General features: G+C 40.0%; 1 protein-coding gene across 4 annotated transcripts in view; it reads right to left on the bottom strand.

Moving 5' to 3' along the window:
• Grm8 (glutamate metabotropic receptor 8) overlaps window positions 1–23,171 on the bottom strand; it is an 889,122-nt gene that overhangs the window by 699,451 nt on the left and 166,500 nt on the right. For all 4 annotated transcript variants that reach the window (XM_029478898.2, XM_021164358.3, XM_029478895.2 and 1 more), the window contains exon 3: window positions 22,739–22,955. In XM_029478898.2, the coding sequence (XP_029334758.1) occupies window positions 22,739–22,955 (217 nt within the window). The remainder of the gene's footprint in view (window positions 1–22,738; window positions 22,956–23,171) is intronic.

The following is a 23,171-nucleotide window of genomic DNA, read 5'->3' as shown; positions in this document are numbered from 1 at the left end:
AAAATTGGCCATTGCCATCATTGGCAATTGAAGAGAGGCTTGAGGTAGGCAGGGAAATGGATTCGGACAGGAATTGAGTTCTGCTAAGACTGCTTCTGAATTAGAGGCCAGTGAGACCCGTTTTTGAACTTTCGACATTCAGAACTTTAAGGTAATAAGTTTGAGTTGTTCAAACCCCCTTAGTCTTTGGTTCCCTATAGTAGCAGCATACAGCATAGAGATGCCCTCGCCCCAGGAGTCATTTCCATCACTGTAGGATGACTTTTATTGCTTTGGAGAATATGGTCTAGCCCAGTAATTGTAAGTCCATTCTCCTTCCCAAGTAGTAATTTATAAATAATGTGATAGAATTCTGGCCAGAGAGGCATACTAATGTCTTCTGGAAGCTTCTAAGAGTGGATGTTCTGCATTTGCATATACACACATAGATAACATCATCTATAGAAAATAAGAGAAGGTATTATATGTATGTATACATGTATGTGTATATATGTATATGATTCATAAATAGAAACTTCTTTTATTTTCTATAGATGATGTTATCTATGTGTGATTCCTAAACATGCTTCAAAGAGATCATGGTGGTAGATAAATACATTAATAGAACTCTAATATGCTAAGAACAACAGAAAAATTAGTAAAGCTGAAGTCATGCTGTCCTCACTGGATACTGATAGATGCATAGGTACTCCCGGAATGACCACACCTCCAGACTTCTGGGAATTCAGGAGAAAGACTGTAACCATGTCACCAAAGTACAAGTAGATATTCTGTGGCCATCAGAGATAGCCTCTCTTTCTTCTGCCAGAAATTAATTCATTTCATAAGCAAAACACTAAGCATTTCTTCACTAGCTAGACCATAGTAACATGAACAGAGGTTTTTGAAGTAAGACAGTCTTGCTCTAAAAGATTTTACGAATCAGATTCTAATTAAAGATAGTTGGCTAACAATTAAACATCCCAGAATAACACTGGTAATATTTTTATCTTGCCTTTGCCACCTGATCTCAAGTACTCAGCTTGTCACTGTGAACACATCTCACTTCCCAGGTCCCACATGCTATTGAGCGGGAAGGTCCCCAAAGGCTTCCCTGCTCTCTCCCCCAATAACATATTCTCACTCCTCACATTGTAACTCAGACACTGGTTTCAAGGTACCAATCTTGGCATTCTCCCTAGCCATTGAGCATTAAACATTAATAATTTTATTTTTCTTGTATCCCCACAGAAACTTAGATTCATTCTCATAATGGCACATGAATATTTTTGAAGTGTCAGAATTTCATTTAAAATGTAAGCCAATGTCTTTCTCTCTCCCTAAAACCTGACCTTAAACATTAAAATTTCATAGGTTATACCCTGTACCAGGACTGTGCCTGGTCCAGGAGAGAGGAGAGGAAGTAGAAAGAAGGGAGGGAGGATGAATATGAAGGTGAGTTTCTCTCTGGAGCTCAGATGAGACATCAGGGTAAAGACACAATGTGGGTCACCCATCAGCATATGGATGGCAGCTGAAGATGGAAACCTGGAAGAGACTGCCAAGTATATCTCCTCAACACAATTCACCATCGTGGATCAGAGGACAGAAAGGTGCTGAGAAAGAACCAGTGGAAGGGATGCAGTCTGCTATAAAGGAGACAGCTTCTAGAAGAAAAGGGTGTTAACAGTCTGCAGAAAGTGTACATGCCAAGAAGGAAAAAGGCTAGGGAAGGGGCTTAGATTGGGCCTTCAGAGAATAACTTCCAAGAAAGGAACTTTGGAAGAAGGAGCAGAGAAGGTGGAAAATGCTGGTGGCCTAGAGAGACGGTGAACAGAACCCATGAGTACATGGTGAGCAAACATCCCTTCTCAGGTATTCTCAGGTATCAGAAGGAGGCAAGCAGAACACATGGTTCTGTGCCTTCTTTTGTTACATTTTCATGTGGACTGAGAGTCCTGAAAGCAGCCGCACTTTAAAACCAGGACTTCAAGTATGTTATCTAGAAGGACAGCCATACTGCCAGGACTGACTTGGAAGCTGGGAGACCAACTGTGGGATATTCACTCACACAGGTTTTCTCTTTTGATTTCTTAGTGTGTTTATTTTATTTGTGGAGTACAGATGCCACAGCAGGTATGTAGAGGTCAGAGAACAGCTTGTGAAGAAAACGTCCTCTCCTTCCACCTAGAAAAAGTCACGCTACTAAATACATACCATCAGTCTTGACAGCAAGTGCTTCCACCCACTGAGCCACCTTGCCAGCCCTAGTTTTCTCTTTGAACTGCCACAGGAAACAGTGTGAACTAAAAACATTGTTAAACTCAGCATACAGCTGAGGCAGATGGGGCTTAGAGAAGTCATCTACTCAGTGTTATCACTGTGACATAGTGGTCAAGTGTCAAGAGCAGGGTTCAGCTCAGGCAGAGCACCCCACAGCCTACAACACCAGAGGAAAAGAGGCACTGATTCGTTCTCAAAGGTGGCTAATTAGTTTTGCTTTATTCAGATCATCAACTAATCAAATGGGGCTGACACATAATAGAGGACACTGAGCCATACACAAGGTCCAACTATCTAAGTACCAATGCATCCAAAACAGTCTTACAAAACATTCGGAACAATGATTGGACTCATTTCTGCAACATATGACATGCTTATATATAAAGTTTAACCATCTATTTGTGCTTAAAAGGTTCTCAAGAATATCTTTTAAAATATTAGCTCATATCAAAATACTTCCTTTTAGATTCCTCAGGTTTTGTTAATAACAGACCCATCCCTATAGATTCTCAGCCCAAACATTTGAGGCTTGCCCTGACTTTCCTTCCTCCCCTCCGCTGCACATCTGAATGCTTTCAGTGACCTATGGTTTCTATTCCCTATTTGTCACTTCCCTTCCAGCCTCACTACCACAGCTTTATTTAAGGCCCTGTCACTTGTTGCCCGGACTATTTCAATAACCTTCTAACTCATCCTACTACCTACAGATGGATAGAGTCTCTCCATCCATCTTTTAACCTATTGTCAGAAGGACCTCTCTAACACACAAATCTGGCCATGCTGCCACCCCCTGTTTTAAATCCTGCGATAGCCCTATCTCTTTAGTCTTGTGAGAAGTTCCTGCACAGCCCTGTCCCCATTTATTTTACAGGGTCATCTTATGTCATTGTTCCATAAATCCTATCTACCATGCATCCCACTTTATAAAAAAAAAAAAATAGTGTGCTCCCTCAAATTTGCCATATTCTTTTCTGGTTCTAAAGTTTTTCAGATTTTCTTTTCCTCTGCCTCAAATGTAATGTTCATTCTTCATAAATCAGCTCAAACAATTATTTTTGTGTTAACTGATATCTCTGGGAAAATAAAATACACACATGCTGTGCTCCTGAGGCCTCAATATAGGATTTACCAACCGCTGAAAATCATTCTCCTCTACACTATGAATCTTCAGAAGTCGGTGCTGTGTTCTGGTTCTTTTGGCAATTGAAACCCCTAACAACATAGAACCTGGACATCTAAGACCAAGCAAATACTTTGTATACATACGGGAGACCTTGGCAGAGGAGATTCAGCCTGTGTTTGTTGTCTCTCTTGCTCCCTTAGTAAAACAACATGCACAGTATCTCAGAATATAAAACAAGTCTTTAAAACACCACTAGAATTACCTAGAAATAACAAATAATTATATATGGCAACATATTTTTGTTTGAGGATGGTTTGAAAAGATCAGTTTTCCAACCTGCATAGAAAGGCAGTAGTAGCCAAGGAAGCATTGGTACAGTGTTAAGAAAGGACAGATGAGAGTAGGCTGCCCTTTCATGGTGGCTGCAAACACTATGCTTTTGAGACACAAAGCAAGGTAGGTATTGAACTCCTTTAGAGAAATGATGCAAAAGTGAATTCCTGCTGCCTCCATCAGTTGGGCATTTGAGTTCTTGAACTAAAAGAGCAGACTAGAATTCTCCAGTACCCCATGGACCACGTTCGTTTTATGAACCCACAAGTCACCTTTATCATAGAGATGGTTCTTACCATTTTTTGGAAATATAAAACCACTGCTCAATCTGACACAAATTCCAGTAACCCTCAAATTCTAGAACCCAATAAAATTAATTTATGACATAATTTTGTCACCATAGAATGGAAGAGGAAGACATAGTTTGGGAAACAAGGAGGGTTTATGCCTCACTCACGTAAATATAGGTAGATGCTACTCTAAGGGCACAGGGAAATATTTCTGTTCCATCACTTACCACCAACCACCACCACCCCTTTAAGAAGTCACTGCTATACAAGGCTACCAAAAGAAGATCAGAGCTCCCAAGACACTGTTCTTCAGACCACTGAAATTTCAGCATAAGAACAGAGAAGCCAATTTTTTCCTGCCATGGACAGGAAAAGAGGTGTAAGATGTCATCCTGTGGAACATTGGAGATCAACAAATATAAATTCTCTTACTGGATCAGATCCCTCTGTGATCATAAAATGGAAAGAAGGAAAAAAACGGTACCCATGTTGTAAGAAGCACACTAAATTTTGCTTTTATAATTGAGAAATCTAAGTATCCAAATTCCAAAGCAGTCTGCACTGTTTATCAATGAATATCTTTAGCTTTTATGAAGCACACATCATTTAAAGGTTTTTATGGTCTACCCCACCCATCTCCTCCTGCATGCATCCTCTCCACCAAGCCCTCCCAAAATGTCTCTTGAAGCTAACAGCCTTATTGTCTGTACTTACACAGCCTACAGCCTGCACCTCTATTCAGTAATTAATTTCTTATCTTGGCTTTCAGCTTTTTAAGGGTAACAGTCATATCACATCCATCTTTGTGTCCCTCTCCAGCACCTATCAGAGTGTCTTGCCTGCAGCTGGTGTGCAATACATCTTATTGAGTATGATCCAGGGACTGGTGTGTTGTAACATAAATAAAAGAAATCAGGTTCTGCTCTTGCTGAGCATTCATTCATTAATCAAGTCTTACCTCTACCTCGTTATTTACAGGCAAGGAAGAGAAAAGCTGAACCCACAAGTTCATGCTGCTGAGATCAAGACCCAGAGCATATGTTGCACTCCATGGAGGGACCATTGCCAAAACCCAAGTAGACGCCAAAGTTTCTGCAAGGAAGGCTGCCCCTGGGTGAAGAGGGCAGATGCCTCTAGTGAAGGGCAGGTCCTGGAACAACCTTATTCTAGAAATACTTCTACCATTGGGTGCCTACAACGTACTTACACAAGGCAGGCAACTTGGTAGGATAATTAACATAAATTGGGCAGCATGTAAGTGGTGTTCCATACCCACCATTATAGCCCCAACTGTGGGAGAGAAGAAGCTCCATCCCAATTTAATTCCAAAGTTTTATTACACCAGTCTAAATATTTTAATAACTGAAATGATATTCTTCATATGCTTAGTAGTGACTTGAGTACCAAGTACACAAGACCAAGGTATTCCCCCTCCAGGTAGATTAAGAAAAACCTAGACACATGTAGAATCCACAAGAAGGTGATAATTACAGAACTTGGTAGATTAAGAAAAACCTAGACACATGTAGAATCCACAAGAAGGTGACAATTACAGAACTTGGGTAAACAGAACAAAAAGAGTCTTAAATTTATTTTGGTGATATATGCTTTCTACAAAAATCAAACACTTCAGGCTATCACTTAAGTGGGTTATCAAAAGTATTAAAACTGTAGCATCAAAATGAAGAATTGGGGCTGGAGAGATGGCTACGTTGTTGAGAGCACTTGCTGTTCTTGCAGAGGACCCAGCTCCAGTTCCCAGAACTCACATAATGCTCACTAAGATGTGCAACGCCAGTTCCAGGGGATCTCATGGCCTCTTCTGGCCACTGAAAGCAAAACAGGCACTCATATAAAAATAAGCCAGTCTCAAGCAAACGAAAGCTGCAAAATGATTGTTGGCAGGGAATAGATGTTGAAATAGGGAGTTATGAATCAAAGGGCATAAAGTTTCAATCAAACCAGATAAAGAAGGTCTGGAGATATGTTGTGTATATCTGTACCCAGAGTCACCAACAATGCAATGTAGTCAAGATGTTGTTGAGGGTAAATCTTAACTTAGAATTCTCACCACACACACACACACACACACACACACACAAAAACAATGCATACACACACACACACACATACACACAGTAGAAGGAGGAAGAAAAAAGAAAGAAATGAAACAAAATGAAATAACACAGAAAACAAAACAAACCAAAACAAACCACCAGGCCACACAGAAGTTGCTATTTTAAAACAATGAGGTTATGGAGAGAGTCACTCCTAGTCAATATGTCTATTACTTCATCATGTTTAACAATAAGATTTCTTGTAACTTACTCTTGCATTTTTAACAGTTTTTAACATGTATCACAAGATACATATGGCCTCTCTGCTTCCTGACAGAGAGAATTCCATATTTGTTGAATTTTTTAAAATTGATTTAGAAATCAAAAACAAACAAACAAAAAGGATTAAAATACTTTCCACCAAAAAATAAAGGATTCAGCCATGTTTATAACAACCAAACAAAATGTCCTTCCTTTTGACTTTCTGTCCTCTGGATGCCATTCAAATAGCTAGTAGGCAAAACTGCCCTAAGACTGAGAAATCCCTTTAGGGAAACTCTTTGGCTACAATGTGATATTAGCTAATTTCAGTGATTAAACTTAATAAAATGGTAGTGGAAGTAAAAAAAAAGTAAATAGGTGTCAATGTCCTACTTCAGGAACGACTAGGTAGTGAGATGTATCTCCACTGATGACCATAATGTCCCTGGTTAAATCATTTGGCCCCTAGTACACAGGTCACAGAGCCTTTCAGGGTAGAGAAAAACATCTCAACACAAGCCTTTTTTATTTTTAAAACTACTTTTTTGGTAGTCATTTAGGTAGAGGCCAAGACTATTTTTAACAAATATAATGATTCATAGTTACATTTAGATCCTAGAATTTTTTAGAGAAATTTTGGTCTCTGTAACTTAATTTAACCTATGTTGATAGAGTTTTTATCATGCCCCAGGCACTGCTGAGTAAGACCAGATTGCTCACATTCCTGAGAAGGTCACAGTCTATGTGGAAGGCAGAGATGTCAACAGACTGCCACTGCAGTCTGTCCAGCCGACATCTGTGCATCTCTCAGGCCAGACAGTCTTTCCTCTGCATTCTAGATGAACATCCCAATTTAGCTTTGAAGAGTGACACCACCCTGTGGTGGGACTATGTGTGCTTCAAGAGAGGTTAACCCTTCTTTTCCAAGTACCCAAGATAGGCATATAACCAAATGAATAGGACATTCTCATGCTAGAGTGATTACCTAGCATGAAGTCACCTGGCACACAGTAGGAGCATGTTGGAATTTCTGTGGAAATGCAAAGGAAGGAATATACTCTTCCTGTTAAGCTTTTAACAATGAGCTTAATCACACACACACACACACACACACACACACACACACAGAGAGAGACGCATACACCTGGAAGCCCAGAAAATAACCTAACTTGAGATAAGGACATCTGTAGAATACCTTTCTTTATGTCCTACAGAGTCAACTTACCTGGGCCCATGGGGGTTCAGAGGCTGAACCTCCAACCAAGGAGCATGTAGGGGCTGAACCTAGGTCTCCCACACATATGTAGCAGATGTGCATCTTGGTCTTCATGTAGGTCTCATTAACAATTGGAATGGGGCTGTCTCTGACCCTGTTGCCTGCCATTGAATATTCTTCCCTTATCTGGACTGCCTGGGTGGGCCTCAGTGGGAAAGGAGGTGCTTAGTCCTCCTGGGACTAGATGTCCCAGGGTGGTGTGGCACTCAATGGCTACCTTCTCTGAAAAGAAGGAGAGAGGGGTAATGGGGGGAAAATAATGATCTCTAAATAGATTTACTTTTTAGAAAGTAATAGCGACCTGGAGGTCATTGATCTTTTTAGCAATTCCACATGAAATCACTTGTAAGGGCATGGATGGAAGGAGAGGAGGGAGGGGGCTGTGATTAGGCTGTAATATGAAAAACAATAAGTCATGGGGAGAGGGGAAACTCAAGGGAAGATCCTCCTGGATGAAAGGAAAGGATGACTCTCCTATAAGAAACAGGAAAAGAGATGGCTCAGAAACAGAGAGGACGACAACATAACAATGGAGACAGAGATTGAGCTGGGTAGCTACAAGCCAAGACCAGCTGGCAACCATGAAAAACATGTTCTCCCTCAGCACCTTCACAAACCAGCCCTGCCAATATCTTGACTTTGGACTTTTGATGCCACAAAGTAGTAGAATAAATCTCTGTTCTAAGCTACCCCCCATGCAATGATGTACGAAGGTAACTCTAAGAAACCAACTTAAGTAGCCGTATGAAAGCCTACAGCTACTGATAGTCATCTTCTTAGCATAAGATTCCTAAAAAAGAATAGAGCCAATGAATACACAATAGAAAACAGAATAGAGCTATGGCCAGACACAATTCTGTAAACTTTGTCTTAAAATGTAAACCTCCCTAAACCCCACTGAAGTCAGTGTGGCCTCTAGGCTTCCTTTCATTCCTAAACTCTGTTTCCTCATTGCTGAAGTATGAGTCTTGACTGAGTGCAATGTTCCCTGTCCTAACATATGCCTTGAGTGCTAAAACCACGGAGACAACCTCAACCAGAGCTACTTCAGGGAATCTCAGAGTGTTGCATAGAGAGCTATTGCTTATGCTCAGGGCTAAGGCATGAAATTTGCTCCAGGAAAGCACTGTGTGTGCCTTCTTCCCAACAGGTAGACAGAATTCATACAGGAAACAAGAAAAATGTTCAAGCTTGGCTGACGGGAAAAGAGAAATGAGTTTGTGTGCAAACTTTTGTCCTGCAACAACCTCACGAAGCCAGAATGGCAGCCATGCATGTAGAAACCAAGCAGACAACCTCAAAAGAGAAACAAGCAAGAAGAAGTAAAAAATGTGCAATGGACACTGGAGATGTACTCAACACTACCGCTTACTAACGAGGCAGTCCTAGGCTATACATATTATTGAAGGTTTGGTCCTATTGTCTGAGAAACAGAAAAATAGTTGCCTAGTGGCAAAGAACTATATTAGAAGACATATGTCAAGTAGCATTTGTACACCAGTTCCCTCCCATTCTCTTACTATATCAAGAGAAACCTATATTTTGACACAAAAGCATTAAAAAAAAAAAGAGTCCTTGGAAAGCCTTGATCTTCCACTCGGGCTTTGGGGAGTTAGATAAGTAAATAGGCTATATTTAATAGAATGTGGTCCATATTACAACTTACAAACCAAAAGCAGTTATGTCAAATTATAATTTTATGTACTCTAAATGGAAGGCACAGTAGGTCTACTTTCTAGACACAAGAATGTGAGCTGACCATCTCCCATGACCTTTGACTCTGTGGACACAGGAGTGAACAACTGTCTTATGAAAGCACAGAAGTGTCCAGAAAACTGCACCATGATTAATGAGCTCTAACATGAATCAGTAACGTGTGAAGCAAGAGAAAGAAACAAGAAACATGAATTAAGCGGAAAATATTTAAAACTGTTAATAGGACTCTAAATTCTAGGTCCTCCCACCACTAAGGGAAAAGAGAAATAAGGATCTCTAAATTGATTTACTTTTTAGAAAGTAACAACAACCTGGAGGTCATTGACCTTTTGAGCAATTCCACATGAAATCACTCAGTGTGAGAGTTTTTCCAGGAAATAATTCACCTGATGTCATCAGTCATCAGTGAAAGCTCACTGGCCATGCTGGACATCACCATCCCATTCTAAGAGCTGTAGATACACTCTGATGTTGGCTTATTTCAAGGTCATAGACCTTCAGAGAATCAAAGTTCTCAGTATCCCAGACCTGGGGTCTCTACTTCTGCTATTAACAACTTCTGCCTTTGTTTTTGTTTGTTTGTTTTTTCCTCTTACACCCACTCTGACGAAAACCTATCCCAGACCTTGCCCTGAAGCTCAGCCGTGAATCTCTAGCTCATCCTCTGCTCCATTTGTCCCTGAAACCTAATATCTATACATTATATTATGGCCTAAATAACAGCATAGCATTATCAAAACCACCTGGAAAGGCTTCCTGGTGCATTAGACTGACACCCACACACCCCTTTCCTGGCCTATTCAGCTGGAGTCAATCAATTAAGCCCTTGCCTACCCAACCCAGTGCTTCCACTCCTGAGCATTGTAGCCACCAGCTTCCCAGCTATTTCTCAAACAAACCATAACCAGGCATTTGTGTCTTGCTTGGTAAAGCACAATCTGTAATCAGCATCTCGTTTCCTTTCTGTCTTAAAGTTAGTTTCCTTGCCAGAGTCCAAGGCCAGTGAGGCTAAAAACACACCTATGAATTCCCTGTATATGGCTCAAGCACAGCTTCATGTAGTCACCAAGCATGTATAGAGGGAGCAGTAAACAAGCAGGACTCCAGAACTCAGACTAGGACTCTAACTATGAGAAGCACCAGGAGTCCTGGGCCTGGGTGGAATCTGGCAATCAAGAGTCACATCACACAGTTCTACACCTGGAAACAGAAAAGCTGTTGAAAGAGGAGCAATGCATTCAGCAAATTCATCTACTTCCTGAATTTTGCATCTGATCCTATTTGTCAAATGCAGCAAAGCTCTAGTCCTTAACTTAGCATTTCCCTACTGGAACTCTACACTCTCCATCTGGTACTTGTTCTCAGGATCAAGTGTAACAATCTGGGCCTGGACTTCCTTACTCTGATACTTCTGTTTCCCAACTTAAACCTGTTCCTGAACCTTGGTTTTCTGGCTCTCCTTCCTTCCTACGTACCTGCCTTTTGCAGACACAGTCATGGCCCTATAACCCATATCTCTCAAGTGCTACCAGGAGAATTTTGATGCTGAACTCAGGGTCAAATTCTGGTACGGAATTCTTAATATGGACTCCTCAGCTGTTCATATACCTTTCCCCAAGTCATCTGCTTCCTGGTGGCCTATCTCCAGGTCACACTTATCAGTTGGGCATCCATTCTGCCACATATTTAGAAGTATATTTCCAGATCTCAGGACTGTGCAAAGATACACAAAGTGTGTGCTCTGCCTTTGTAGAAAAAAGGAAAACTAAAGAGGAAATAATGAAATTAATTCATGGAGCCACAAAAGTGCTCTTATGTTCCATATGATCTGGGCAGAGCTCCCTTCTCAGAAGACCCTAAACTCTGCTTTCCCACAAACCTGCACAAACAGTAGGTAGAAAGTATCCCCTTTGTTTACCCTTGAAAATCACAGCAGGCACCTGCCCTGGCAGATCCCACTGAAGATGCTACAATTTCCCTTTCAGTCACTCTATTAAGTGTTTGCTTATTCCTCCCTACCTTGGAAAAGAAAAACTTATTTCTCACTGGCTTTATGATAAATACCAATATCAGAGATTGATTGATTCTCTCCTCTGTGATATTTCTTCTACACAAAACATGCATGTTTTATCTAAACCTGAGCTAACTTTAATTTGGTTGAATACCTAGAAAAGACTCTGGGAATAGAGTTAAGTTTGGGATGTTGGTTCATTATAAATACAGGAACCTGAATTCAAGGTCAAGAATTCATGTTAAGAAAAAATAATAAAGATAAAATGTGCTCATGTGTACTTATAATCTCAGCTTTAAGGAAGTAGAATCAAATGATTCCTGAGAGTCTCTGACCAGCCATCCTAACTTATACAGTGAGCTCCAGACCAGGAGGAAAGCCTGTTTCAAAAAGTTCAGTGGTACCTGAGAAATGATACCCAAAATTGCCCTTTGTCCTTTGACCTTCCCTTGCATAAACAGAGGCACACACAAAGTCACATACACATGTACCTACACATATCACACACACACACACACACACACACACACCTAAAAGATACCCTCAATATAACTGGAAGGAGGAGGGAATAAAGTTTAATAAAGGCTTCCAGGAAGTAATCAAGAATGGATGTTAATCAGGTCAAGCTGGGGCAGAAAGGTGATGAGTGTGAATCTCATGCCGTGTTGCTGTAGGCTGACAACATGACCAGAACCACAACCTCTGATCTGCACGACCATGTTTGAGTGGAATTCTGTACCCTTGTTACACATGGCATTCTTCACATCTGTCACTCCTCCTGCTCCTTGTCTGCTCCATACCTAATCTTCTACAGGCTGATTCTTTCAGATGTGTGGTTCTCACCACCACCAGTAAGACACATACACCCTAACAAAATGCCAGCATCTCTAGGACACCCAAGGGATCCAGCTGTATGTGTGATAAAGACAAAGCCACTCTCAGTTCCTCCATGCCTTTAGTCACACCTCACTCTGGCTTCGACTATCTCACACTCCAGAAAGATATGAGATTAAAAAGGACACAAAACTTGCATGTTCTATAAGAAATTTGACTAAGAATCCCACTAAGTCAGGATTCTGATCTGTTTCATTTGTACTACACTCCTACCATCTAGAAACATGCCCCAAAACATAGTAGCTATTCAAATATTTGTTGGAAGGCATGTCACATCGCTCCCAGAAATAGTTCCATTTGGCACAGGGTTTACATGGGCAGTAACACCAAGGACTAATTTCAGAGAGAACACAGGGATTTCTCTCCATGATATCCAATGCAAAAGATTGGCAGTGAACACTGAACATCCCTCTTTCCCTTAATAGCCTATTCCATGCATGTCAGCCATGATACATGTTTCAAATGTGACTACAGAGTCACATGGCTGTGCATACCACTGCCTGGGAAGTGAGTATGAGCTGCTATAAGAGGCAGCATTTTTTCCCTCACTGTTACAACTGCCAGAAGCCATGTTTAAATCATTAGTTGAAATTCTTTTTCTGACCAAACCTCTTCCCAGAGCTGTTAACAAGAAACCTAATATGCTGACTTCAGGTTCACATTCTCTCGTCTTCCCATGTTCCCCCTTGTACAGCCTCCAGTGAGTCTTGAAACAGCTTTGGTTAGGCAGTTATGAAAGTAGCAAGAACAAGAGACCATGGTCTATCAGACACGCAGATGGTGAAGAAGAGAGTCCACACAACAGAGTCCTGTCCGGGGACATAACCCTTGGAATAATTTGCACCTATTTCATTCAACTATTTACCTTACAAGCTTTTTGGTTTTATTATTCTTGAGCCATATTTTTTAAGGAAACTATAAGTGTTGCTTAGTTGAGAAGTTGTGAAGTAAACTGGGAAAACACACTTCTAATTCTCAGGCCAACTCTTCTAAGGTCCCTGGACATAACCTAAATGGAGTCTGATGTTGCTTCATTTCTGCAGAAGGATGTTTATATGATGTGCTTTTATCAACCCCGTAAAGTACAGACTGCACCTTCAAGCTCTGAGCTACTGCCAGCATCCCCAAGCACAGTACCTTTAACACAGAAATGTCTTCAGAAAGGAAATTAAAAGAATGTGACATCTTTGGGGCTAAGCACATAGGAAAACACATTTCTTGTTGTGATTTGGGCATTTGGTTCTAAGGTATGTGGGGACAGATTGGCAAGGACAAGAGGAAAGGAAATATCTAATCTGAATAAAAAGACTTGCCCCTCATAGGTGAGCAGAAACCGAGAAAGAAAAAAAAAACAAAAAACAAATATGGGCTCAGTTTAAACAGGACTCCACCAATCAGAGTTCAACCAGTAACTATATTTGGTGTCATTGATTAAATTATGCTCCCCACCCCACCATCCAAAAAACCTTTTAAGGCATAGTATTTCTGAATGTGACTGTATTTGTAAAAGGGCCATTGTAGCTTTAATTAATCAAATTAAAATGAAGTCATCCTGAAGTAAGATGAGTCCCTCATTCAATATCACACAGATCGCAGTGACACTGTAGACCTGCAGGAAATGGCAGATTGACATTAATATACAACTCAAAGAGAAGTGTGAGAGGGTAGGGGGTTGGGTCTTGCTAATGCTTTGTTTCATCTGGAGCATCTAGCCATTTAGAGCCCCTAAACAATAGAATTGTTTGCTTTAAGCATACCTGATTTATGGTAGTTTGTTACAGTATCCTGAAGTACCTAATGCAATTGGCAATGGGAGTTAGGTAACAGGAAAAAGTAATTTCAGAGACCACACTTCAAATGTGACAGAGCCTGACCTTTTCTAAGTATTTAGAAGGAAATGTCTGAAAGAGAGAACTAGACTGAGGCCTGAAGGTGAATTCTCTTACTCTGTAGAACTCATGTGTGTTCATTCATGGTGTCCTAACTAAGAAGATGCTGCTAACAGGATGCTAAGTTAGGCAGGATCAGAACCCTTGAGTAGAGGTCAGGAACAGGCTTTGCCTGATGGCATCCTGTCATTAGACCTCATCCACTGGGTGAGCATACAGACAGAGGAGCAGATGCTGCCACCCAGGCAAAAGCTGGCAAAGAATAATTGTTACATTGTCATCCAAGCCTGGAAAATCAGAGTGTAAGAACAGATCCATCAGTCAAGTCAAGGGTAGGACACTGGATATTTGCAGTAACAGAAGGGCCCAGGGCTCACTCCTGAGGAAAGGTTGCAAACCTGACAACTTAAGGGTTGAGGCTGAATTAAAACCATTGTCCCTGGCTTCCTCTCAAAGACTGAGCAAAGCTGGAAGTGCTGCCAAGGGCATGGGTGATGCTAGGGTAGACAACTATGACTGTGACGTTCACCTAAGAACAAGTCAAACACGGATGGCCTAGGAGACGATACCTCTAATAGATAGACACACAGATGCTATTGTCTGGCACTGTTCATATTTTATACCTATTAAACACTCCATATATATGTGCTACAACACCAAGTTGGCATGGTCTACCTACATTCCATTTTGCGATGAAGCATGATCTCAGAAAAGTTCTTTCTTCCAAAGTTATCTAAAGTCACTCCCATGATACACTGCACCCACCCTTTGAGCATAGGACCTACCAACCATTGCCTCAAAGCCTCCTTCCAAGTATTTTTGTCATGTGGACTGAAAGATGCCTCCTAGCAGGCCTATTGTTCTTGGATGTGGCTTCTAAGTGATGCCTCGATCCTCCACCCTTTACCCTCCATCCTCCACCCTTAATCCTTCACCATCCACCAATGCAATGTTCATAATCTACTTTTTTGTTTGTTTGTTTGCTTGCTTGCTTGCTTGTATGTCTGTGTTCTCTGACTCACAACAACAGTGACCTGCTAGAAAACAGTATAATTCATCTCTCTGCCCTCACAACTGACAAAAAATATAGCCTAATATATGGTGGGCTTACTAGAGATACTGGCAGACACTTAATATTCAGAAGGGTAAAAAAAGAAAGATGAGCATGCAGATTTAGTGTGCCAATGATGGCATAACTAATTCATGTGTTCAACTATATGCTAGCTCTATCTTAGGTAATGTATTTATCATGCTAAGGGAAAAATAATAAGTTAGTACCAGAAACACTGTCTCATACACACTGAGCAAAACTGTAAACAGATTCAGAAATAAGTCCACTGCCAAGCCACAGGACTCTAAAATAATTCTGTTAGAATTCTAACATATTCTTACACAGGGCAACCCGATGCCCTGTGAGATAGCATATAGCTTGTGATCCTAGAACTCAGAAGACTGAGACAGGAAGGCTGTAAGTTCATATCCTGTCTAGACTATATATAAAATTCCTGTCTCAATAATAATGATAATAATAGACCCTTGTTCACTACCTGCCTTCACACTTGTATATGATCTTATTCAATTCTCAGACAGCAGTTATTTTCAGTCTATAGATAAGGCAATTAGACTACAACATAGTGCAGTTACCAAAGGTCCTATTGATACATTGGAAACTCAGGCTTAGGCAGCACAAGCTCTGAACCACTGCCCAGCACTACCTGGCTTGTGGATGAGAGTCAGGATGAGCCCAGGCTTCAGTATTTTGGGGCACAAAAGAAAAAGTGGCCTGATGGTGCAGAAGCCCTTCAAGGCTCTCTTATAGTTAGACATAAGCTAGTAAAATGCAGAAGCCATTATTGGAGCTACCTTTGTCTTTCAATTCTCAACCGCTGGGATCACATGAAGAGTTTTACCATGTATCTGATGACAATGGTCACTAAATAAAAACTCATAAAGCATGTGTTGTGGGTCAGGCAGCCTGCTGGGTACTGAGTGGTCTTCCACTGAATAAAACACTCTTGGGTGAAGAAAACACACAGACAAATCTCTAGTCTGAGAGGCTAACAGTAGCTCATGTTGATGCTCAGGAACAGCCGAGGAGCAATGTGTCTTAAACTTGTAAAGAGTTTTAGAACAGCTCACGTGGCAACAGAGTTGATCAAAAATAAAAAAAAAATAAATAAATAAAAAAGACAATTATCAGATGGCATAATAAGCAACACTGAATATCTAAGGCTATTGCTGAGATATCCCTGGAAAACTAAGAAAGAGAGAGGAGGGAGCACAGGGTCAGGAGCACCCAGAACCCTCCTCTCTGTTCTCACAAGCAAACCTGCAATGAGCAGTTAGTTTGGAGCTAATTAGCAAGTTAAGACCAGCTCTGTCTACCCAAATCCTGCATCCAGACAATGGCACCTGGCATCCCTCTGCTCTTCCACAGCTTTGTGCTGTTTTGGGGAAGGCACCAAGTCTTCTCTCCATTCTCTGCAGGAGCAATGCCTGATAATAAGCAACATTTATACAAGTATCGTCATAATGTTTGCACCACTTGATGCTGACTCCTTACAAACAAATCAATCCTTGGGAGAGGCCATTAGTGTTCTCACAGTAAGACAAAGTGGATTGAAGAGAGGTTTTCTGCTCTGAGGTGGAATCCACTGCACCCAACAGCCATTGTTTACTGAAAACTCAACTACCACATTTGAATTACAGGTCTTAAGGCATTTGTTTGAATGCTGTTTGCCAGTTCACTTTAACAGCTGTTGTTGATACTTGGCAGTCACTATGCCCTAAATATTAGGAAAGGCCAGAGAGAAGAACAGCTTTGAAATGATACGCTATTTGATCAGGTTCTGCAGTAATTGTTGAAATCATATACACTTTCTTTGGATCCCACTAGAGCCTCTGCAGTATCGCTGCACCTGCAGTTCCAATTTGTGATTTCCTTAGCCCTCCTTTGAAGTTATTTTTGCCAATTACCTGGTGTTAATATTAATTAAATGTGATTTGCAACTTGAAATGTAGTGTTATCAATGGAACTCAGCTGTATGAATATAAAGTAAAAATTTCAATTGAACTAAAATGTTTCCTTTCATTCATAGTATTTTAGAACATTAATGCTTTTGTCAAATTGATTTTTGCCTACTGGAAGTCATTTTTCCAAAGCAATGAAAATGGGGAAAATGTTCTTTATGTATGCTTTTCTTTCCATCATTGAAAAAACTTTGTTTTAATCTTAAAACTAAATCTAGTTTTACTCATAGAAATTTGGTTCTTATTTACAACCTGAGGGGGGAAGTTCTTTCTGCTAAAATAATGTGCTCAACAACAACAACTATATATATATATATATATATATATATATATATATATATATATATATATATGATCAGTGGGTAGTTGTCAATTTTATACTACGAATGAAGTGTCCCATTAATGCTTGATTCTCACCAAGATGAAGTCAACTGAATCACACCTCAAATTTGGGGGTGGGGCGGCAAGTATCATTTTACATACTAAAGTTAATTAATTTAAATGGTGTGTCCCATTATTTAAATGCAAATTGCCAACTCTCTTCACAGTCCTTTCTAACACTGAGATTTTAAGATTCTGAACACATGTCAAATAATAGTCAGAAATGTCCAACATCAGTAAATTAGAAGAAAAGTCACATACAGTAGAAGATTTGACAGATTTAGGTCTATCCTGCCCCTTGTAATATTCGCAACAATGGCTTGAAAGCTTGTCATCTTCGATAAGTCATTCACAAACATGATTACTGATTAAAGGAGGTGTGTCTCCTTACTGTGCAAATCTACAGTGAAAAGATATCCTCCTTTCAGAAATTCCTTTTATCTTCAAAGATAAAGCCTTGGCTTCCTTGCCCTTTATAATGATAGAAGCAGCATTAACATTTATTATCCTGTCTTCCTTTAAAACTAGAATAATAAGGTAAGACAAGGATGTGAAAGAAACTGTCTAAAGACTCAAGGAAGTCATTTACTGAGTCAGGAGCTACAAGCCCCCCAGCTTGTGATAGTAAAACATGATCAAATATCATCAACCCATTTATTACAGTATCTGTGAAACCTTATATTGAATAATTAAAACAAGACAAATAGAGGAGTGTGGCTCTAACCATTGAGGGTGTGTAACATGGATGATGAATAAGTTGTAACCCAGGAACTACTAAGCTAGTCCTTCCCCTCAACCCAAAGGAGACCAAGGGGGAAAATAGAAATAAATTAGGCTAGAAGACACAGTATGGATGGTTATAATTTTCTAGGTGTTATTATTAAAAACGGGTTTTTGAAACTGAACAATGTAAAGTAGTTCCACAACCAGTATATAGTCATATTTGTTGTCTCTGACATTCCTGCTGGATGCTCCTGACAACATGAAACAGGGAAATAGAGATGCTGGGATCACACATATACCTAGAACCCTGTACTATATACTAAGCCATCCTATCCTTGTAATCAAGACCAGAACAGTGGGATTGCATAAAATGCCAACGAACTTCTGAAGTCAGTGTATTATAGGCATCTCTATTAACTAAATCCTGTCTCCATGCTTATTTGTTAACATGTTCTTAGGGATTGCCCCCCCCACTCCTCTCTCTGGACACCAGCCCCCTCTGAGACCATCTGTAATGCATTGAACCATACATACAGAGATGTGCTAAAATCCTCACCTCTGTAACTCAAAATGTGACCATTTGGAAATAGAGACAATGCAAGCATTATTCATGCTGAGATCATTCTAGTAAGGTAGGTCTATCCAATATGGCTGCATCTCTTTAATAACAGAACACAAAGAACTACAACAACATAGAAAGTGGCTATGTGACTTAAGACGCAGTCACTAAAGTGATGTGTCTCCAAAGCTAAGGATGATCGAAGACTGCTGGCACAGCTCGGAAGCTCCAAGAGAGATGAGATTCTCCTCCGAGATCTCAGAAGCAGCACATCCCTGAAGCACCTTCGTTTCAGGGTTTTGCTAGCAGAGGTGAGAAGCAATGAGCAACAACTTAAATCACCCAGATGGTTCTTTGTTCTGGCTCTTCTGCAAAGATGACTCATCTCTCTAGATCACACAGTGTGGGTCTATGTAACTGCGCATAGACTTTTGGTTTTGGTCACTGGAAAAAAAAATTCTTGCTCTCTTATTAAAAACTATTCATAGTCCTTGAATGAAAAAATTACCCAAAGAAAATAAATGAACATTTTCTATAATAAAAACTGTCTTCAAAGGTGACTAAGAGCCACCTATGGCCACCAATCCACCAAGAAGAGAGAACACTGTCCCGATCTTGGCTTCCCGTTACTGTATGAAGCCATAATTCTCATGAAATCTCTGCCGAGGAGTCTATTCTTGGCTTCCTTTGTTTCTCACTCTCTACATTCTCAGCCTCAGCACTCACCATTGCCTCCTGAACTCAGATCTTTGTAAGATGGTGTTGAGAGTTCCTGCTTAGCTAGAGCAATGCTCCTGTTGCTCTTCTCCACAAAGGTGTTGCTGACAAAGCTCAAGCTCCTACCCCACACGTCTCCCCACTGCTCTTCTGTGACTGTACTTGCCTTCTCTGAACTGCGCAGCTACAGAGTTCCGTGGTCAGCTGTAACATTTTTTCTGGCCTTCAAGATCTACATTTAATCAGTTACCAAGTTCTGTAAACTTGATCTCAGAAATGTCTCTCCTGTCTGTCTACTCTGCTATTTCTACTGCCACACCCCTATATTAAACCAAGACAGATACTGCAGAGTCCCCTTATGTAGTCTTCCATCCTCCACTTATATATTCAACCTGATAGGTTTCCTCAGCCCTCGAAAGTTTTGGCAATTATTTGAACATCAATACCTTATAACTTATAGTACTCAAATGTGTATCGATATCTAACTCTCTACTTTATTTGGCTTTTTTTACTGTGTACTATATTCTGGTCAAACTGTGCTTTCTGTGAACATATATTGTTATTTGTTTAAAAGTTTCTACAAGATATGGCTAGACTGACACTAAGACAGCTAAGATATCAAATCTATCAAATGCCTCCTATATCTCCTCCACAGGGACATTGCCTAGAGATGAGCGATTGACAATGTCTGCTCTTGACTACCATTAATGCAGAATCTTCATTCTCCCAGATTCACAGAAACTACGTCTAGAAACTCAGATTCTGTTAAAACGCAAAACCTTCTAATTAAACTGGACGTGCAATGTATCACTAAATGAATCTAAATACATTACATTATGATCTACCTTAATTAATCAGACATAAAAACATAGGCTGCCTTAACTTATACTGGAACTTTCTAGCAATCAATGTTGCTGAAGAGAGAAACTCAGAACAGAGAATAGAGTTTTTTGTACAAGTTGAGAGAATACATAATTTTATCAATGGACAGATATTCCAAAACCTGAATGTAACCAACTCTCTCTCAGTCCAGACACTCAGGTTTCTAAATACACACTACTAACATGGTGACAGATTCAGTAAGCTTGGCAAATGTTACAGAACTAATGAATTTTCATTAGAGTCATCAGATAATTCTGCAATGGGTTAAGTTGCTACTATTTGCCATTCCCATTAATATCACTGTCATGTGAAAGGTTGAATTTCCAGCTATTTTTGTTCTAGATAAAAATCTTTGTCATTAAAATGAGGGATGATTCTGATATTTAATATATTCCATGGCACACTCTGGCATGGTACTAATTTGGCCTTTTCAACATTCTGCATATTAAGTGACAATCCATCCCTCCTCCATTCCCTAAATAAGTGAGAACTGAAATAGAATGGACAGCCAATCAAGTCACAGAATACTGAAAGGATCAACACAGAAAAAAATGTGTTTCTGTAATCAGGAGCATCCATGAGGTGCTAAAAATATTTTCTTCCATAGTAATGACTCAGATAGAAACAGTAATGATGGAAGAACCACCTAAGTCTTCCCATGTGACAGTATTCTCAATGTTCAGCAAAGCCTCCTAAAAAGAAAATCAAGTCCTTCTTATTTTAGTTGCACCTCCCTTAACTTTTACAACAATACATTACATCACATTCTACAATTGGCAGGTTATGCCCTTATTGAATTTTTCATAGTAACTGTTCCATGCACACAAAATGTGTCCCAGCATTGAAGAATGCCCCGAATCACCGCAGAAAACTTATTTCAATATACACTCTCCTATTTTCCTCCACATGTTGAATTATCACTCTGGTAAGAGCCGACATCAGCTGCTTGAATAATGTATTAACCCTGCTTCCAGAAGTCATTGCTTTCATCTGAAGGGGCATTTCCTTTAAGGATAAACATGGGACTTTTTTCCAAGAAAATAATATAATTTAAAGTTTAATGGAAGCATTTGAATCATTTTTATAGCCGTGGTGATATGACTTAAAATTCCAAAATGCAAGGATTACGGCATCACAGGCACAGTTGGTATGAACACTTGTCCAATTAAATCAATTAACCCCATCTGCCACCTCGACGAGTCTCTCTCTATAGTTTCTGCCACAATACAGCCATAGAGCACATGTTAAATATAAAAATCACTGAGCACAGTAAATTTTCCTGTCCTATTACATCCATTAGAAAGGCTTCAGGCACCTATGACTCTCAAGTGAGAATCTTATTTCAAAAACTTTAGGTTCTTAGTTCCAGGTAATTATAGTTAAAATCTCAACCAATCCCGTGATCTCCTCCTGAACTGAAACTTCTAACCATTAAGTGATCAACATAATTTCCTCCTTGAAGTTCTCAATTGCTTTAAAATAGTCAAGAGATAATTTTGCATCTCCAAAACATAATAATTACCAACACAAAAGAGTAATTTTTAAATAAAATATTATTTAAGTGCCAATAATGTCTCCTATCTACAAAGATATATCACTGACTGTCAGTAAGAGTTTGCTGTATGCTGCTTTCTGTTGTCCTGATCTGTTTTTTCTAAGTAATAGAATGGATTTACAGCCTCACAGATAAATATACATGTTGATAAAATAGCTACAGAGACTGGAAATGCTCTTTGAAGAACTCCCAGGACAGGATCTTGCAGCACTTTGTCCTAACTAAGTTTTCACAATTTCCCCTTCATCCCTCTGGAAGCTCTAGACTTTTATATACAAATGAAAGATGGAAAAAGTCAAATATGACAAGGAGAGTATGACTTAGGACTACCCCTGGGGGCTGATCTAATATTGCTTTAAGATGATTACAAGCACTGATCCCTCTAGTGTTCCCTGTTAAATTCCACTGACTTTTTTTTTAATTTGATGACTTGCTAATGTAAACTTCTATCTAGAACAATCAAACAGTATGTCATTTATTCAAATTCACTGTGGCTCTAAGGTGCCTGCAAACTCCCTCATCAAAACAGACAACTCAAAAGATACTCACCGAAGTCAGGAGCTCTACTGCTCAAATTAGCACCAAAGAGTCACCTTGCTAGAAATAAGAACAATAAAACCATCTACAAAACGCCTAAGCTTCCCCATACAGAGCACAGCCTGGGCCCCGAATTTGAGAGAATTCTAATTATCTCATATACATCAGACAGCACTTGGAGGTGTGCATATTTTAGCAACCTGTCACCTCCAAATGCAACCAACTGATAAATACATGCTCACCAATCTCCCTTGAGATCTGAGTGAAGGCCTCAACACCACTCTCTCCATAGTTCCCCTCGGAAGCCAGTGTTGACACATAATTCCATCCCAGGGCCGTCACAATGTCCACCATGGCTTGGGCTTGGTAGGAGTCAGGCGGGACCACCCGAGAAAAGAAATCATACCTGGTGTTGTCACTTAGCTCTGGGGCTGTAGATGCATAGCTAATCTGAGGTATCTGCAAAACAAATGAGAGGTCATGTCAACCTACGGTGTGTCTTGCACAGTGAGAGATTATCACCAGAGACTAAATCATCAAAACTGTAACAGAAACTTAGAGGCATCAGCCTGAAGGCAAACTATGGTTTTAGGACCACCAGAATAATGAGAAATAATTTCCTAACAGTCCATGGGTTTCATTTCCTTTTGAAACACAAATGTGCCAACACTGAGA

Source organism: Mus caroli, unplaced genomic scaffold (genome assembly GCF_978045245.1).
Source record: "Mus caroli unplaced genomic scaffold, Mus_caroli_1 scaffold_7, whole genome shotgun sequence".
Classification (NCBI taxonomy): Eukaryota; Metazoa; Chordata; class Mammalia; order Rodentia; family Muridae; genus Mus; species Mus caroli.
The sequence above is the reverse complement of the archived record's forward strand: the minus strand, read 5'-3'. Positions and strand labels throughout refer to the sequence as shown.